This window comes from Eurytemora carolleeae, unplaced genomic scaffold, assembly GCF_000591075.1.
Source record: "Eurytemora carolleeae unplaced genomic scaffold, Eaff_2.0 scaffold633, whole genome shotgun sequence".
Classification (NCBI taxonomy): Eukaryota; Metazoa; Arthropoda; class Copepoda; order Calanoida; family Temoridae; genus Eurytemora; species Eurytemora carolleeae.
Window position 1 is genome coordinate 118,598 of NW_019396519.1, and position 18,813 is coordinate 137,410.

Consider the following 18,813-nt stretch of genomic DNA (forward strand, 5'->3'; position numbering starts at 1 on the left):
CCCCCCCCCCTCCCCCGACCTCCACACAAGCGCATAAAATAAGATTTTTAAAAATATTACAATGGTACCTCCATTGTCCACTGAATAATCCATTGAAGGGAAATCTGGTAGTTGACCCAGTACTGGCGATGCAACTTTCACTATTTTCTGTTTCTTACGTGCAGGGATTTCAGTTTGTAGATCAGCAAACACTTTAAACATGGGCATAATTTAACAAATGCATTATTTAATTTAACTATTCAAACTTTTACCTTCATCGTTCAGAGAATCATCCATTGCAGGTAATGGTGGTAGTTCAGACAGCTTGACTAAGAACAAGGGCATTATTAAAAATATAATTCATGCAGATTTACGAGTTTACATTGTATGTGGTATATTACGACGAATGTACCTTGTATATGGTATATTAAGACATTTTCACCTTGCATCTAGTGTATTAGGACGAGTATACCTTGAATGTGGTATATTAGGACGAGTGTACCTTGTATGTCTTATATTAGGACGAGTTTACCTTGTATGTGGTATATTAGGACGTGTTTATATTGTATGTGGTATATTAGGACGAGTTTACCTTGTATGTGGTATATTAGGACGTGTTTATATTGTATGTGGTATATTAGGACGAGCATACTTTGTAAATGGAAAATTAGGATGATTATCCCGGTAAAACCCCAAGTCAACCTCTTCCGACTAAAAGTTGACTTTTATCATGCGGAATTAGTAGACTATTGGGCCTTGATAGCCACCAATCTAGCTAAACCTCAACACAGAAAGGGTCGGGTTTCAAACCCCCCGTCGTAAATCATTTTATTGCCATGTGTTTGTTTTTAGTAGTTTGTTTTTTCGGTTGATTAAAAGCTAGCTTTTTTAATTTAAAAAGCTAATTTATTTAGTCTCTTTTAGGTTGACTAAAAGCTAGCTTTTTTAATTTAAAAAGCTAACTTATTTAGTCTCTATTTGGTTAATTAAAAGCTAGCCTTTTTGGTCGGCTATAAATTAGCTTAAAAGTTGACAAAAAGTCAACAAAAAACAATTTTTAAATTTAAAATAAAATAATTATAGAAAAAATATTTATTTTTAAAAATATGACCAAACTAATGAACAGTTGATTGAACGATTACAAAGTGGGATGTATATTTTAAGAATTAACCCACCCCCTCCCCTGGGACATGTTTTTTGTAAGAATTGTATCTGAAAATACCAGATTTTTCATCCTTTCTCAAAATTTTTTACTCAAAATTTGTTTATTTACCCCAATAAAGCGAGGGTTGAATTTTTCTTAAAAATATACATCCCGGTATAATTCTGTAGTTCATGGGGATAGGCCGGCAGGTGTTTGATGTATATTCAGGTTGATGCTGACTGTAGTGAAGTGCTGAATAAAATAATGTAAATTAATAAATTTTCGTTTCTTTTCTTTTGTCATATTTGTTGTAAATGTGTACACTGTACATAATAATATATCTGCATACACCTACGCTACATACCAGTGTAGAGTAATATTCTACACATACACATAGACACCAGTATAGAATAATATTCTGCATCTACATACACGTAGACACCAGTGTAGAGTAATATTCTACATAAACATAGACGTAGACACCAGTGTAGAGTAATATTATACAATATACATATACATTATACATACATGTAGACACCATTATAGATTAATATTATACATATACTAGACGTAGACACCAGTGTAGAATAATATTATACATATACATTATACATACAAGTAGACACCAGTATAAGAGTAATATATTCTACATCATCAAACACGAAGACACCAGAATATGATATGAATTACCTGAACTAAAACTGATTTCCATTTATAACACTACTTAATACTGCTCTTCCAGTCAGTGCTGATCCATTCATATTCCTCCTTACCTTAAAAATATCATCTAAACATATAAAGTTGTAATCTCTGTTTGTCTGTCTGTTTGTTTGTTTGTTTGTCCGATCATAAGTCAAGAACCCCTGGACCTATTTGCTTCAAATATTGATTTGAGAACCTCGGGAATGTTCTTAGCTTGGTTTTTAGATTCTAAGTTGAGTGGGTCAGCTTGAAAAGCAAAACTTTATGTTATCAGTAAAATCATTCAAGTGCGGGTAAACGGCGGAGTAACTTTTAGAACCTGGAAAAGCGCTGGGTTCCCAAGCTAGTTTATATAAAATCAATTAATTTGAGTTGATTAAATTAATTAATATTTGAATTTTGTATACTTACTTTGCCTGTGTCCATATCATGAAATTCATTTCCGTGAATATCTGGATATTCGCCTTGAAACTCTGTCTCCAACCTTATTCTCTTATCCTAAAAAAGTTAAACCAAATCAAATCAAATCAAATCAAATCAAATCATTAGTTTTAGGGATTGCTTTAGGCTCCTTTATGCAAAGTGGGGTTTCAATTCACTGTGTACTTAGGTTTTTCAGCCCGGATCCACATAAATTTGTTATTTCTGTTAAATTGGCTCGTATTGAAATCATTAATTCCCGATAAGATCCCAGCAAAAGTTATCAAAACTTAATCAAATAAAAATAAATATTTGAATTTTTGTTCTACTTACATTATAATGATATCTGTTTACATCCATTGGAGAAAAGTGGAACTGTTGCGACTGTCCTTGTGCCTGAGAAATATAAATTTTTCATAGGATAATTATTATAGTTATTAATTAATTAAATAACGATATGTTTTAATGTATACTTACTTCTGCATATCCCATATCGCCAGACGCTCCACCATAGTCGTACACAGACTCATTTGACTTCTCGCCAACCTCGTTCTGTTTCGGAACCTCATATGACTTCTCACCAATCTAAAAAATATATTTTTTATGAATAGATATGCTAATTATTATTCTTAAACTTGAAATTTGATAATTATATTTAATAATCGTGATAATTTTAATAAACAATTATACTCACTTCGATTTTCACTGCAATATCGTTCTGTTTCGGGACCTCATATGACTTCTCACTAATCTAAAAATATATATTTTTATAAAGAAATATGCTAATTATTATTCTTGAACTTGAACTGAAGACCTGCGTTAATTTAGCTTTTTTATAATGTTTAAAAAATTCTGTAAACTTCACGAGTAATAATTGAATTGAGTTCTCTACAGGTGTCATTCTTTAAGATACAGGGTCCGCCCTAGAGAACGATGTTTGGACCCCCCCCCCCCCATCCTATCTATGTTGTACATGGACCTTATTTTTCAGCAAAATTATTAATATTTTTTTTCAATAATTTAGAGTTAGGTTAGGTTAAGCTTATTTCTGGGCCGAGCACTGTGGCTAGGACTGGCTAGGGGGCCAAGCGCTGTGGCCAGGAAGTACCAAGACCTTTAACTTCAACAATCTTCAATAAAATTAGTGTATATTTAGGGTTAGGTTAGGTTAAGCTCATTTCTGGGCCGAGCGCTGATTATTATATTTAATAATCATGATAATTTTAACAAACAAATATACTCAGTACTCACTTCGACATTCGCTGCAATATCGTTCTGTTTCGGGACCTCATACGACTTCTCACCAATCTAAAAATATATATTTTTATAAAGAAATATGCTAATTATTATTCTTGAACTTATTAAAATAAACTCACTTCAACATTTGACTTCACTCCAACCTTTCAAATATATATTGTTCATGAAGAAATATGCTTATTATTATTATGAACCATTCTGATAATGTGCACCTTTGCTGGACGCTGCAATATCATTGTGATTTGGTAACTTTATTGTGTACATCGCTGTTGGTGTAGCTATCTCTTTGCTAGTTCCAGGTCTGCAACTAGAAACCCCAACTGTACGCGGGACACCTGATCGTTGAATCTTGTTCTTCTTCAACTATAAAATACTATTTTTAACTTTGTTTACTTATATTCTAATTTATTATCAATATATTACCTTCTTGTTCTCATTCTCCTTGATTAGAGCCTGAGAAAAAAATATTTATTACATGTTCAATCATCGTTAGAAATGAAAATAATTCAATCTTAATGTTTATTCTCACCTTCTTGTTTCTAAGATTTTTCAGATATTTAGCTATCCCATGACTAAAATTAGTATTCGCCGCTCTTGGGGATGCCTCAAATTCCAGCTCGAATTTTTGGCTTCTGAAGATCACTTCTAAAATTATTTATATTAATTGGTTTATAAAGTTAAACATTTATTAAGAATCTCACCCTTGAGCATAGATGCAAAATGCGGATATTGATGCTTTAGGTGGATACTTCGAGTTGTCGCATTCTTTCCACTTCCCTTGTCCCAGCTTATAGTCATAGCAAACACATCGCTGATAATCTGTTGTAAATAATAAAATTGAATGTTTAAATTTAAATTATCTTTAAAGCTGTTTATTAAATGCTATTCACCTCTGGAAGTATTTTATAGGCGGCGTTATAGATGCTATAACCACTGATTTTGCAACTGAGATATTGTTTTACCGCCATAAAAAAATCCTGATCGTTTACTATCCTCAGCTCAAATATCTTTAACTGGTCTAAAATAAATAATGGAAGTTAAAAAAAAGATTAATTTTTAAAACCAACAAAACTATACCTGCTGTATCAACATGTTTAAATGGTTTTTCTGTAACAGGATTTTGTTGCAATGACATCCTGTTGTTTTGGAACTCCTTTGCGATAAATTTCTAAGTAAAACAACAACGTAAATTAATATAAAATACATACAAAGGTGCTTATAAGTCATTCTTCCTTAAAAATTACTAGGTTTACCTGCATCCCGTGCAGTACTTTTAAGATGCCTTGATTGCTCTCCAATAAAGTGTTAAACACATCTCGTCTTTTTTCACTCTTTTCAAACAGCCTTTCCCCTAAACACAATTAAACTAATTGTTTAGTATGTAATTAAACGCAAATTTAAATAAATACCTTTCCCACGAACAGAATTTTCAGGTATTGAAGTAGCCATATTGCTCGCCAAGCTAATTGGACTGAAATCTATAAAGTACATATTTTAGATTTCTTATAATCAAACAAGAATAATCGTAATTATTTTTTATACCTTTACTGGCCTGATTCGAGTATAGTTTCCTTTGCTCCTGCATCTCTTTGTAGGGATTACCGAATTTACTGTTTAAACGAAATTAGTACGAGAATACCTTGAATGTGGTATATTAGGACGAGTATGCCTTGTATGCGGTATCAGGACGAGTATACTTTGTATGTGGTATATTAGGACGAGTTTACCTTGTATATGGTATATCAGGACGAGTATACCTTGTATCCGGTATATTAGGACGAGTGTACCTTGTATATGGTATATCAGGACGAGTATACCTTGTATGCAGTATATTAGGACGAGTATACCTTGTATGCGGTATATTAGGACGAGTATACCTTGTATCCGGTATATTAGGACGAGTTTACCTTGTATATGGTATCAGGACGAGTATACTTTGTATGTGGTATATTAGGACGAGTTTACCTTGTATATGGTATATCAGGACGAGTATACCTTGTATCCGGTATATTAGGACGAGTATACCTTGTATATGGTATATCAGGACGAGTATACCTTGTATGCAGTATATTAGGACGAGTATACCTTGTATGCGGTATATTAGGACGAGTATACCTTTCATGTGGTATATAAGGATGAGTAAATCTTGTATGTGGTAAATCAGGACGAGTTTACCTTGTATGTGGCATATTAGTACGAGTATACCTTGTATCAGGGCCGATCAGAGTGCTCTTGCGAAAGTTTATACCCAAAAATTAGAATCCTCGTCCCCAATTACCTATTATTATTATTATTATTGAAAGACAACCCTGCACTCGGTGAGGTTGGGGTTGGCGCTCCTCTCCGACCTAACGTATCCAAGGGTAATATTTCCACCACCCCGGTAGGAGGCTTACTGCTGGGCGGTCCGCCCGGAGCAGAATCATTTCTGATTCTCTATAAATCGACATACCACATGCAAAATCTGTTGTAAAATGACCCATAACGTAACGGTAGGCAACTAGCGCACAATACGTCATATAAAATGTTTAGTAAGATGACCACAATGTGACATCTGGCTACTAGCGCGCCGGTCAGAATGCTCCAAAGACAATTTTGATCAAGGAATTGAATTCCGTGTCCTAATTTACCTGCAGTTTAATATATAGCATGCTACTTTTGTTTTGAATTAGGCCCAACTTGAATTTAAATATATTTATTTATATTTTTTCTTAATTTCGCGCGCGCGCGGGGACTTGAGGCACTCTAGGGCGCAAACTTTTCAGGATTTTATAGTTCAAGTTCATTTAACGGTGTAAAGCATGTAAAAACGTGAAAAAGTCGTTTTTTAACCAAAAGCGCGCGAGCGCGCACACATTTCCTCCGATCTATTTGAAATTGCATTTTGCAGTTACAATACATATTGTGAGTTCGCATGCAAAAAAATCAGCGTCCTACGACAATGCTAAGTTATGTTTAAATTTTCAGGAGAGTAATATACGACTTTAGCCCCCCCCCCCCCATAAACCAATACTAAATCGAGTAGAAGTTGTTGAGGTGTTGTGTCCCTCTATAGCTATAAAATAAAATATTTATATTTAAATATATCATTAATAGAGCTCTTCAACTCCAACCCCCAACACCCCTTAAAGGGTTTTCAGGACTTTTATATTATTATTATTTTACGCCCCTATTCTTGTTAATATTTAAAACATTTCACCTTTATCTTCGGAAAGAGCTGATGAGTCATATATTGAAGCCCTCTCATGATTCATAGCGACTTCAGGCATGGTACTAATGGGTTCATCAACATCAGATGGATCTGAACCGCTGTACTCCCATGGAGTTTTACACAGTTTCCTCTTTCCTTTTTTCTTTTCATTCGCTCCTAATTATCAGTATTATACGCTTAAATATAAATAATATTTTAAAAATATTGTAAAAAATCTTTTCACAGTATTGTAAAAAATCTTTTCACAGTATTGTAAAAAATTTTTTTAGCTTCATGTATTTTCTGATTTTACTTTCATCTGGAGTTCCAGGTTTATACGCTGAAGTATAAAATAATGTAAAAAATCTTTTCAAAAAATTGTAAAAATGTTTTCACAGTATTGTAAAAAATCTTTTTACCTTCATTTTCTGAATCACTCTGATCTATAGTTCTAGGAGGGTTCTCCTTCTTCTTGTCATTCCCAGCTAACAAACAGTATTATACGTTAACATATAAAATAATGATTCAAAACGAACTGTTTAAATGTACGTATGAGTAAAAAAGTGGAAGTGGATGATTGTCGCTTAATTAACGACCCTTTATCCCTGAATTTATTATTTAGGATGCTTTCTATAAATTCTCCTAATTAATTATCATTATAAAATTGTAAAATTTGTAATTATAAATGAACAATAAAACTAATTGCAGGAAAATTACCTTGACCCTCATTAACAGTAACAGTTTCTTTGTCATCTTCTCCTATTCCCTCATCCTAATAATCGTAAAGCATTAATTAGTTTAATATATTCAGTATTCATCCATTAGTTTAACATATTCCATACTTATCCATTAGTTTAATATATTCAATATTCATCCATTAGTTTAATATCTTCAATATTCATCAATTAGTTTAATATATTAAATTTATTTAGCTTGGTTCCGGATATATACATTTAATGAATTTAAGGAAGTCATAAGCCACAAGATATAATACCAATTATAAGTCACCATACTGAGTGTACACTGTACAGTATACAGTATGGCTCCTTGGTGTAAAGTTTTTTATTAAATAGTAATGCATTATACATCTTACCTTATCATTATCAACCATTTCTTCCTCGACATTATAATATTCTAGTTTAATAGTTTCATCTGAATACAGGGGATCAGTTTCTCTAGGTATATCAACCTTCTCTTCAATCGGAAGGCATCCTAGTGACTGCTCGCTATTAACCTAAATCAGATTGGCTTTAAAGGGAGTGACTGGCTAGGTATGGTTTTTAAACTGAGAGTGCAGTATTATAAAGTAAAATATGGCTTTATTTTTAAGTTCATTTTATAAAAGAAGCAGAGTTCTGTAAGGATATGAAAATGAAGCTTTTAACGTCGAAAACGTACATACTAACGAACATGAGGAACCAGGGGTCATGTCCGGATACAATTGAAGAGATCCTGATTGCAAAATACCTGGGTGAGAATATACAGGAACGAGGAAGGTCAATAGTTGGAAAGTACTTATGAGAGATCATCAGGAGGGCCACAAACTGTGAATTTACTATCATGAACCTAACCTAACCTGTGGAACAGTGGATAGGTCCCTGGTTACAAGGCAATTATGGGAGGCCTGTGCTATCCTGGCGATATTCTTCTGTTCAGAGGCCATGGTGTTCACAAAAGAACCTTGTCAGAGCTTGAGAGGATACAGTGTATGGTGGGAAAGTTCATTCTCCAGGTTCCAGCCTCCATGTCAAATGTTTTGGTCTGGTGTGATGCAGGTCTGATGCCAATTAAACAAAGGATCCAGTGCAGACAGGTCGAACCAATATGTTTCATATATGTAAGAAAAAGAACAGTAGCTGCCTGATTGATCTGCTAAGGCACATGCTTGAGGAGCCTATCAATCCCTGGGAGAAATCCTGGATGAACATACAGAAGGATGTGGGGGTGATCACCAGTTATGAGAGAAAGTATGAACGTGTTAGTGAATGCAATGGCTGACAGGGCAGTGAAGTATGTAATAAGGGTGTCACACTATACTATGGATATCTTACCCCAGCCCTGGAAATGGTTTTAACTCCAGCCCTAGTATCTAGTACCAGGACAAACACGGTTCTTTGCCAAGTTCGGATGGTAAGGCCCAGCTAGGGAACCGGTACCCAAACAGGTGGGGTTCCAGGTATGTTTGGTGTCCGCTATGTTTGGTCAGTGGGGTAAAAAAGTTAAAATTCTACTGCTGATATTATTATTTGATTTATATTATTTACTAAACTGATCAAGTCTTCAAAACCTGCTTTGTAACTTACCATAACAATGAAAAAAACTTTATCCTGAATTATATAATTAACACTTTGTAAAAAAGAACTCCTGACTTATGATACCTGTTTAGGAACGGATTTAAAATTCTGTTTGTTTTGCGTCTCTTTGCTGATCAAGTATGTAATCAGATGCACGTTATAACAGTCGTCTTTAAATTCAGTGTTCAATTTAGATAAAATTCGGGACTGCACAGGCGCAGACAGGTTGGAATTCCGCAGTAACTTGAACGCCAAGAGACTGTTAGAATATGAAATCCCAGCATCTACTGCAGCTTGATGCCTGAACAAAGGATTTATCTTGAGGTAGTAATTAATATTAAATAAAAGTAGTATTTAATTTTCCTGAAGAAGGACTTCAAGCTTTATTTCAAGTGACCCTACATGAAAAATCTGGAATTTACAACAGTAGCCTTAAAAACTTTGTCTAACCAACTATGAATTAGATAATATGATTTGCATACTTTTGTTTATTTAACCATTTGTGGGTTTTCTGCATAAGTGACTTACGCGTTTCTTGCTTGTAAAGAGCTATGAAGAAATTATCAGAATTAAACACATTTGAGTCAGAAAAACGACTTTATCTTCAACATTTTTTATTCGAACGGGCATTGCCATCTTTCCATGTAGGGTCATTTAAAATTATGCTTTCACACCTTTCAGTTCCTTTAATAGCTCTGAATTAACATTGAAAATAAAACCAAATTGGTCACTTCGTTTGCACAAAAAGATTTCTTGGGAAAATATTAATTGACGGAAAATCCTTAAACTTTTTTTTCTTCCAGAAATTTAGATTTTAACAAAATAAAAATTTACTTACATTTAAAAGGCTGTCTAAAATTAAATCTTATGATTTAAAAAAAATTAAATTATTAATTTTACTAATTGATATTCAAGTAGATTAAAATTGATTTATCTATGTTACCTAACATTCCATTTTCCTGTGAACTGAAGGAAATCCTCACAATCTGGTATGAACAAATAATTCTCAAAATTATTAAAAGCCTCCCACCCTTTCTCAACATCCAACATTTTTCTATAAGTATTATTGCATGCACTAAGTATATCTATATTTCATGATATTAACATTACATTTAGGCGCAACTGGGGTATTTCATGGGAGGGCAGAGCTTTTGGTATTGAATTTGGGGTTGATTTCTCTTGAACAAAAAAATGAAATTCTAACCATTTTCATCTGAGTTTGACCTAAGTGCTGACCCCACCTTAGTTATGACTAAAAGTTAGAGGTCTAAAAATACAAATTAAATATATCAGCATATGTAATAAGTAAAATAAAAAAATCTTCTGATAAAGTTTAATCTTTAAGTAACTAGGAAAAAAAATGGCATTTAAATTAGCTTGATATCTTAATTGACAACGAAGTTATTGCCAATTAAAGCATGCGATGTCGGGTCGAAACTTGTTTTGAGGCTCGAACTTTAGGAAGACTTTTCTCAGTAACCAGAGATCACAGGAACCTGAAATTTTGGATTTAACGTTTTTTCATAAAATGTTAGGTTTGTGCAAAATTTGAAGAATTTCCAATATCCATGACATTAACTTCCATAATTTTCAAAAACTGGCAGAGTTCATAAAGAATGACTCATTAGTAAAACGGACAAGGCCAGGGTACAAAAGTATAAGTAGGGGTCAAGATTAAAAAGAACAATGGTACAATTGATAATGTAACAGGAATACAGTTTAACGGAAAAGGGGACAAAGGACAAGAGAATGAGGGAACAAGAGACAAGAGTACATGAGCACAACAGACAATGTGACAAGATAAAATCGGACAAGGAGAAAAGAGTACAATGGACAATGTACAAGAGTACAATGGACAATAGTACAATAAATAAGAGCACAATGGACAAGATTACATTGAACACAAGTACAATGGACAAGAGTACAATGAACAAGAGTACAAAAGACAAGAGTACAAAAGACAAGAGTACAATGTTTAAGACATGGAACAAGACTTATTGTTCATAACACATGTCAAAAGCCAGTTTTATTCTAGGCCTTATTCTGTCACTTCCACTTTTCATTTATGTTTTCGCCTTTCCTATTCCCCACAGATATCATGAATATAAAAGTTATTTATTGTTGTAGGATACTGGAAAAAGAAGAATTCTTTTGCCAAAGGAGACTGCGAAAGAATAATAAATCATTCTTAAAGCAATAGTAATTCAAAAATAATTGTATTATATAAATTTGATAAAAAAAAAAAAATTTCGGTTTGAATGTCATATTTTTTTAAAGCCCAGTTTAGTTTCACTATACTTCCATTTTACCTCCAGTTTACAACACCAAGTTTAGTTCCACTTTACGCCCACTTTACCTCCAGATTTATCCCAGATTACACCAAGTAAACACCAAGAAAACCCTCAGATTACACATAGCACACACCCAGTCGGCATCCATTTTTAAACCCCCAACTAAATGAAAACTCAAGGTTCTGTTTGATGGGCGGATTCAGATTTGGATCCAGATACGTTTTTTTCGGTGTGGATCCAGGATCTGGATCTGCCTCAAAACTCAAATGGATCCTAAGCACTGTTGAGAACACCTTGTATGCTAATTGTTAAAAAAATGCTTTTTTAATCTCATATTTCTTTTCAATGGTGCAAAAATAAAATGATCAAAAATGACCTGAATTAAAATTCCAAAATTCCAGTACTGGTTAACAGTGGACTTCTCTTCAGTTCTACCCAGATCCTGATTTTTTTAAACAAAACGTTTTAATTTTTCTTACTTTGTCAAAATATACGTTTACAATTCAGCAATTGAAACTTTAGGTTGGGAAATGAAGCCTAAAGCTTCCCCAACATTCATGATTTGATTTGATGATTTACAATGCTTTGAGAAAAGCTGAACTGTTGGGGTTTGCATATATAAAATGAAGGAGAATATTATTATTTTTGATCAATATATTATCTATATTCTTTATATATAAAGTTGTAATCTCTGTTTGTCTGCTTGTTTGTTTGTCCGATGATAACTCAGAAACCCCTGAAGGCATTTGCCTCAAATTTTTGTTTGGGAACTTGGGAGAGCCACGGGAATGTTCTTAGCTTAAAATTCTAAGTTGGTTGGTTAGACTTTTATTGGTAAAAATCGTAATTTACGACAAAGTACTGGTAAACGGCGGAAGAAACTATGAGAAACCTAGGCAACACTAGGTTCCCAAGCTAGTAATTAATACTTATTAATTTTAATAATATTAATATTTTGGAGGTCATTTTGGGACATTAGAGGTCATTAGAAGGTCAAACACTGGATTTGTTGCTTCTACTGTATTCCCTAGGTTCCCAGCTTTCGCTTGATATGCATAAAGTCATAGTTAAACATTTTCATGTTTGGAGGTAATTTATGTCATTAGAGATCGTTAGAGGTCATTAGAAGGTCAAACACTGGATTCGTTGCTGCTACTGTATTCCTGGGGTTCCTAGCTCTTAATTGATATGCATAAAGCCATAGTTAAAACATTTTCAGTTTTGGAGGTCATTTAGGTCATTAGGTCATTAGAGGTCGTAAGAGGTCATTAGAAGGTCAAACACTGGATTTGTTGCTGCTACTGTCCCTGGGTTCCTAGCTTTCGTTTGATATGCATAAAGCCATAGTTGAAATATTTTCTATTTGTGGAGGTCATTAGAGGTCATTAGAGGTCATTAAAATTCAATTTTATTTTATTTTAGGAATTTCGATCACTAATTAGGCGTGCACCCAANAAAAACTCATTTAAAAATAATATTAATTAATTTAAACCAATATTACTATTACCTGGGATCAAATTGTTCTTCAGAGCTTTTAAGGCTTATGTGATGTTGAGTTTTCCGCTGTCTCAATTCTGTACTTTCTTTGCCTTTCACTTTTTGCTAACAAATAAAATTACTTAAAAAAAAAATTATATTATAAGGTTAAAAAGTTACTTACGAGAAATTCCGGCGCATTAAGTATGTGAGATACCGGGTCGTCATCTAATGTATCTACAGGCTGCTCTGGAGTCTATAATTATCATTGTTTATTTTAATTATCAAATTAATTTATAATATCAATTTTCATAAATTATGTTACTTTAGTCCGACGAACTGGTTTGTCTTTAGAGGGGCCGAAAGCTTGTTGTGATCCGGAGTCCGGAGCCTATACAATTATCAAATTTATTTTTAATAATAATTTATTATTTATCTTACTTTGGTCCGACGAACTAGTCGGTCTGGAAAGGGACCTGATGCTTGTAATCCGGGGTCCGGAGTCTATAATTATCAAATTTATTTTCAATATTAATTTATTATTTATCTTACTTTGGTCCGACCAACTAGTTGGTCTGGGAAGGAACCTGATGCTCCGGCTCCGTGATGTTTCATCTGCTTCTTACTGTCCGATGTATCATCTGTGTTGCTAGGACTGGATCGACGTTTCTTTCTTTTCCTCCTGTTCTCATATCCCGTGTTACTAAAATACGTTACTTATGCCACATATGTTTACTCGACTAGAAATAATTTTTAAAATTTGTTTATACATATTTAATTTCTCTCACCGTAAGTATCTCGATAGTCCATCCCTCAGTTCCTTTTCGGAATTGTATTCAAATTTTTCACCCCACTTGACAGTTATAGCATCTAAAAGTATTATTTAAAGTTTGAGTTTATATACAATTTTTAAAAATAAAAATTTACTTGTGATTAATGATAGCACTTTTGGGAATTCGTCCAGGATCACTGGTTTGAGAGTCATATTTTCGCCGAACCCGGGTGTCAAGCTCACATCCACAAGAAAGTCCTTCTCCATTATCTGCAGAAGTATTAATGAAATCAAACAGCTGTTAAATAATAACCCATTGGAATATTCACCTTAGGAAGTAAAGTATATGCAGTGACGTAAACACTCTGCCCAGTTATTAGTTTGACCACCGATTGTGTGTACTAGAAATATGATATTGCAGTTAAAAATAATTAATTATTGTAATTAAATATTTTTACCTGTGAAAAGAACGCTTCATCATGCAGTGATGTTTCTAATTCTTTTAACTCCTCTTAATTAAATATATATTATAAAGAAATTATATTAAATTACTATGTTTTAAATTCTTAAAATATTTACTTAAATTCGCAACTTTTTTCATCTTGGGAATATTTGCAGCTTTGGAGCTGGCGTTTGACGTGTCCATACAACTTATCTCGGCTGACAGTTTTCCCTATAAAAAATATAACATAAAAATCATATAATTATATAATTAGAAATTATGTCATGTAATTACCGAAGTCTTCTGAAGGACATTACTGAATTTGTTGTGATAGTATTGAAACCAATCCTTAATATTTGCCTCCAGCTGATCGTATCTGATGGTCAGGGTGGTTTCCAGTCGTTGGATACCGTTAATTAGGCGATCATGATCATTGTAGATCTTCCGTTTGATGCAGGGTGTGGAAGTTTCTAGGTTGAAAACGGAACTATAACCTGCAGCATTCTCGTCCAAATAGTCTATAAAATTATTTACATTCAAATATCAGTGTATATAAGCCCTCAACCCCCACACAGACATACAAATCAAAAATTAAGTGGGTTCATGATAAGGTTTATCATTAAACAGTGAATTTTCAAAATCTTCCAAATCCGCTAAATTAAATATATATAATTAAGAATATATAGTTAAATTACTAGGTTTAAAATTCTTAATATATTTACCTAAATTCCCAATTCTTTTCACAGAGGGATTTTTTGAAGATTCGGAGCTTATTGACACATCCACAAGATTGATCTTAATATTCATTCATCAGTTTAATATATTCAATATTTATCCATTATTTTTATATATTTAATATTCATCCATTAGTTCAATATATTCAATATTTATCCATAACTTTAATAAATTCAATATTCATCCATTAGTTCAATATATTCAATATTCATCCAGTAGTTTAATGTATACAATATTCATCCATTAGTTCAATATATTCAATATTTATCCATTACTTTAATATATTCAATATTCATCCATTAGCTTAATTTATACAATATTCATCCATTAATTTAATATATTCAATATTCATATATCAGTTTAATATATTTAATATTTATCCATTATTCTAATATATTCAATATTTATACATTAGTTTTAATTATTTAATATGCATCCATTAGTTTAATGTATACAATATTCATTTATTAGTTCAATATATTTATTATTTATCCATTAATTTGATATATTCAATATTCAACCGTAAGCTCTTTATATGTTCAAACTAGGGTTTCCACGAAACAGTCATTTTTCTCGCGCAACAGTTGCGTGGTTTTGCACGAAATGACTTTTTTTTGCACGAAATTCCGCATCATTTTCGTATCAATACGAAACCAGTTCTGCACGAAATTATGCATTCATATGAAATAAATAATTTTTTTGCACAAAATTTCGCATGAATACGAAATTTACGTCAATTTTTTTTGCTTCTGATATTCGCATGAATACAGGTCATTTTTGCATGTAATTTTGCAATGCCCATGAATACGAAAAATTGAAATTTGTGTACAGCAATATTGAGCATGAAAAGGAAATTAAGTAATATTTGTTGCATGCCATATAGTGCATAGATAAGAAAGATTTTAATATTTGAACAGTATGGTGTGAATTAGTTTCAGTAAAAAAAACAACTTCAATCGAACCCTAAGTTCTCTCTAAGTTCAGACCGGACTGATGATCAGTGAATGTTATAATGATAAATTAATTCGTGAGTAACTCAGTTACTACTTGAGATTGATTGCCGGTAAACTGTGTAATAGTCGGTAACGTCCGGTGACCTAAAACCTGAGAATTGGGGCTCATTCGGCCAGCATGTGTTAGCAACGAGCAGGCTGGAGTATAGTTGGTTTAAGGTTTAATTTTAAATTTATTCATCATTTCCTGGAATTGTTTCTCGAAATTTAATGAAATAACAAATTATTTCGAAATAACGAAATAGCAGGAAATAACGAGATACACAAATACCAAGATTTTCTTCAGAATTTGCGCGAAATACCTTTTGCGCATCAATGCGCAAAAACATCGAAATTTCGAGCAATTTTTACTCGAAACGTAAGCAAATCTTTGGGCAATTTTTGAACGAAAATTTCGACTGGAAACCATAGTTTAAACCCAATTTAGCCTTCAAACTAAACTACTCAAATACTGATAAAGGTATCTGCGCCAGGGGTCAATACAATTCCATTTCTGATCCCAAATAGGATCGGGGTTGAAAGTACATTTAGGGGCATGAAAGTACACTTTATATGTAATTGTGAACTTCGACAAGTTTTTGTGTACGTGTACTACACTTCAGAATCGTGTACTGCATTTGGGGTGTTAAAAGATGTAAATACTAGTATTTAATATAAAAGATAAATTATGATATACAGAAAAACACTCCCTTGCAGTAAATATTCTACAGTATGGAATTTTATTTCTACAACTTTACATATACTTCCAATGTTTACAATAACAACATGCATTATTTATTTCTGCCCCATATATCAATCAATCAACATTTGGGATTGATCAGATGGAATTATATGGACCCCTGATCTGCGCATTTTTAAAGATCCAATTTCAGCTTGGTTCCGGATATATACATGTAATGAATTTAAGCAAGTGATAAGCCCTAAGATATAATCCCAATTATAAGTCACCATACTGAGTGTACACTGTACAGTATACACTACAGTATTATACCTTCGTGTTAAGGTTTTTTTTTATTGAAAATTAATGCATTATACATCTTACCTTATCATTATCAACCATTTCTTCCTCGACATTATAATATTCTAGTTTAATAGTTTCATCTGAATACAGGGGATCAATTTCTCTAGGTATATCAACCTTCTCTTCAGTCGGAAGACATCCTAGTGACTGCTCGCTATTAACCTAAATCAGATTAGTTTTGAAAGGGAGTGACTGGCTAGGTATGGTTACTGAAATGAGAGTGCAGTATTGTGAAGTGAAATATGGCCTTATTCTCAATTTCATCTTATTTAAAGACAGAGAAGCATGTATTGTATAAGTATTGCGTATAGTGTTGACTGTTGGTGAGATATGTAAAATACTTAAAATTCTACTCCTGATATTATTATTGGATCTATATTATTTACTAAACTGATCAAGTCTTCAAAACCTGCTTCGTAACTTCCCATGACGATGAAAAAAAACTTTATCCTGAATTATAATTAACAGTTTGTAAAAAAGAACTCCTGACTTATGATTACCTGTTTAGGAACGGATTTAAAATTCTGTGTGTTTTGCGTCTCTTTGCTGATCAAGTATGTAATCAGATGCACGATATTACAGTCGTCTTTAAATTGAGCACACAGCGTAGATATAATTTGAGACTGCACAGACGCAGACAGGTTGGAATTTCGCAGTAACTTGAACGCCAGGAGACTGTTAGGATAAGAAATCCCAGCATCTACTGCAGCTTGATGCCTGAGCAAAGGATGTATCTTGAATATATTTCAGTTATTTATAGTATTTTTAATTAAAAGATATTATTTATTTTACTTTAAAGGAATCGCAATTTCAAGTGACCCTTCATAAAAAGGCTCGATTTACAACCTTAACCTTAAAAACTTTGCCTAATCTACTAATAATTCGATATTCATGGGTTTGATTATTTTTACTATTTAAAGTTTCTCTGCAAAAGTGACTGACGCGTTTATGCTTGTAAGAAGCACTGGACAAATTAACAGAATTAACCCATTTTGAGTCAGAATAACGACCTTATATTCCACGATTATGATCAGACATTGCTATCTTTCCATGGTGGGTCACTTAAAATTACACTTACACGCCTTACAGTCCTTTATAATAGCTCGGAATTTACAAAGAAAATAAAACTATATTCAGCACTTTCTTTGCACAAAATGATTTCTTGTAATATAAATTGCAAGAAAATCATTTACCCATAAATCCAACGTTCTTTCAAAAATTAAGATTTTAACAAAATAATAATATTCTTACATTTAAAAGGCTATCCAAAATTGAAAATTACGATTTTGTGTTATTATTTTTGACAAATTAAATTAACTTAATTAATTTACATTGAAGTTTGGATTAAAATTGATTTATCAATGTTACCTAACATTCCATTTTCCTGTGAACTGAAAGAAATCCTCACAATCTGGTATGAATAAATAATTCTCAAAATTATTAAAAGCCTCCCATCCTTTCTCAACATCCAACATTTTTCTATAAGTATTATTGCATGAAGAGAAAAGAGTTAAGGAGATCTAGAATCTACATTTCATACAACTTTAGAGGTGTAACTGGGGTATTTAATGGGAGGGTCGGGGGCAGAGCTTTAGCTATTTGATTTTTTATGAACAAAATCATAAAATTTTAACCATTTTCATCTCAGTTTGACCTAAGTGCCTCCAATACCCCCCCCCCCCTACCCCAGTTATGTTTAAATTTCTACACTGATTTCTTATTTTTGAGTAAAAACATTTCTAGTTATCACTCTACATTTCTTCTTCAAAATTTAATACTCCTATGCTCTTTTCATTTTGTGTCAGTTATTGATACACTTACTAAACATATTCCAAAATGGACTAGTGCAGGAATAGCAAAGGTTTAGATCTGATTCTTTTAATGTCCGCTACTATAGTACAGAGCACATTACAACAGCAAGGGAGATGAACAGCGGCTGAGGGGTGGAGTTACCTATCAGCTCTACAGCAGCAAGGGAGGTTTTTTCTATTACGTAAAGACGTTTGATGCGGTTGCCATCTACTTTTTTTAATGAGAAAGGGCTTACCATTTTTACTGCAATACAAATCTAAATAAA

General features: G+C 32.8%; 2 protein-coding genes across 8 annotated transcripts in view; both read right to left on the reverse strand.

Annotated features, from left to right (window-relative positions):
* The window catches only part of LOC111704773 (uncharacterized), a 12,970-nt gene extending 2,914 nt beyond the window's left edge, over positions 1 to 10,056 (reverse strand). For 4 of the 6 annotated variants that reach the window (XM_023477112.1, XM_023477115.1, XM_023477111.1 and 1 more), the window contains exons 1-8: positions 9,930 to 10,056; positions 9,071 to 9,287; positions 7,786 to 7,926; positions 7,410 to 7,464; positions 7,112 to 7,177; positions 6,702 to 6,869; positions 252 to 308; positions 69 to 191 (exon numbers count right to left, since the gene is read on the reverse strand). In XM_023477112.1, the coding sequence (XP_023332880.1) occupies positions 69 to 191; positions 252 to 308; positions 6,702 to 6,869; positions 7,112 to 7,177; positions 7,410 to 7,464; positions 7,786 to 7,926; positions 9,071 to 9,287; positions 9,930 to 10,036 (934 nt within the window). In that variant the 5' untranslated portion in view covers positions 10,037 to 10,056. Of the gene's footprint in view, positions 1 to 68; positions 192 to 251; positions 309 to 1,056; positions 1,376 to 1,813; positions 1,897 to 2,236; positions 2,324 to 2,578; positions 2,642 to 2,722; positions 2,831 to 2,939; positions 2,997 to 3,496; positions 3,554 to 3,715; positions 3,866 to 3,925; positions 3,956 to 4,031; positions 4,148 to 4,203; positions 4,322 to 4,392; positions 4,521 to 4,579; positions 4,671 to 4,755; positions 4,854 to 4,911; positions 4,981 to 6,701; positions 6,870 to 7,111; positions 7,178 to 7,409; positions 7,465 to 7,785; positions 7,927 to 9,070; positions 9,288 to 9,929 lie in introns of those variants that run through there. The other 2 variants (XM_023477113.1, XM_023477114.1) reach the window with 2 other exon arrangements.
* Positions 10,036 to 18,395, reverse strand: LOC111704775 (uncharacterized). Of its 2 annotated transcripts, XM_023477117.1 has the most exons (17): positions 18,105 to 18,395; positions 17,237 to 17,453; positions 16,758 to 16,898; positions 14,690 to 14,762; positions 14,262 to 14,485; positions 14,105 to 14,198; positions 13,984 to 14,036; positions 13,855 to 13,926; positions 13,681 to 13,795; positions 13,542 to 13,623; positions 13,306 to 13,456; positions 13,195 to 13,257; positions 13,079 to 13,144; positions 12,938 to 13,009; positions 12,785 to 12,879; positions 11,654 to 11,719; positions 10,036 to 10,482 (listed from the first exon to the last, which is right to left on the reverse strand). In XM_023477117.1, exons 1-16 carry the CDS (start codon positions 18,209 to 18,211, stop codon positions 11,659 to 11,661), a joined length of 1,686 nt encoding a protein of 561 aa, XP_023332885.1. In that variant the 5' UTR covers positions 18,212 to 18,395; the 3' UTR covers positions 10,036 to 10,482; positions 11,654 to 11,658. The 2 variants fall into 2 exon arrangements, with proteins under 2 accessions (XP_023332885.1, XP_023332886.1); XM_023477118.1 differs by lacking the exon at positions 13,195 to 13,257 and having other exon boundaries at positions 18,105 to 18,393.
* Positions 18,396 to 18,813: the final 418 nt, after the last annotated feature.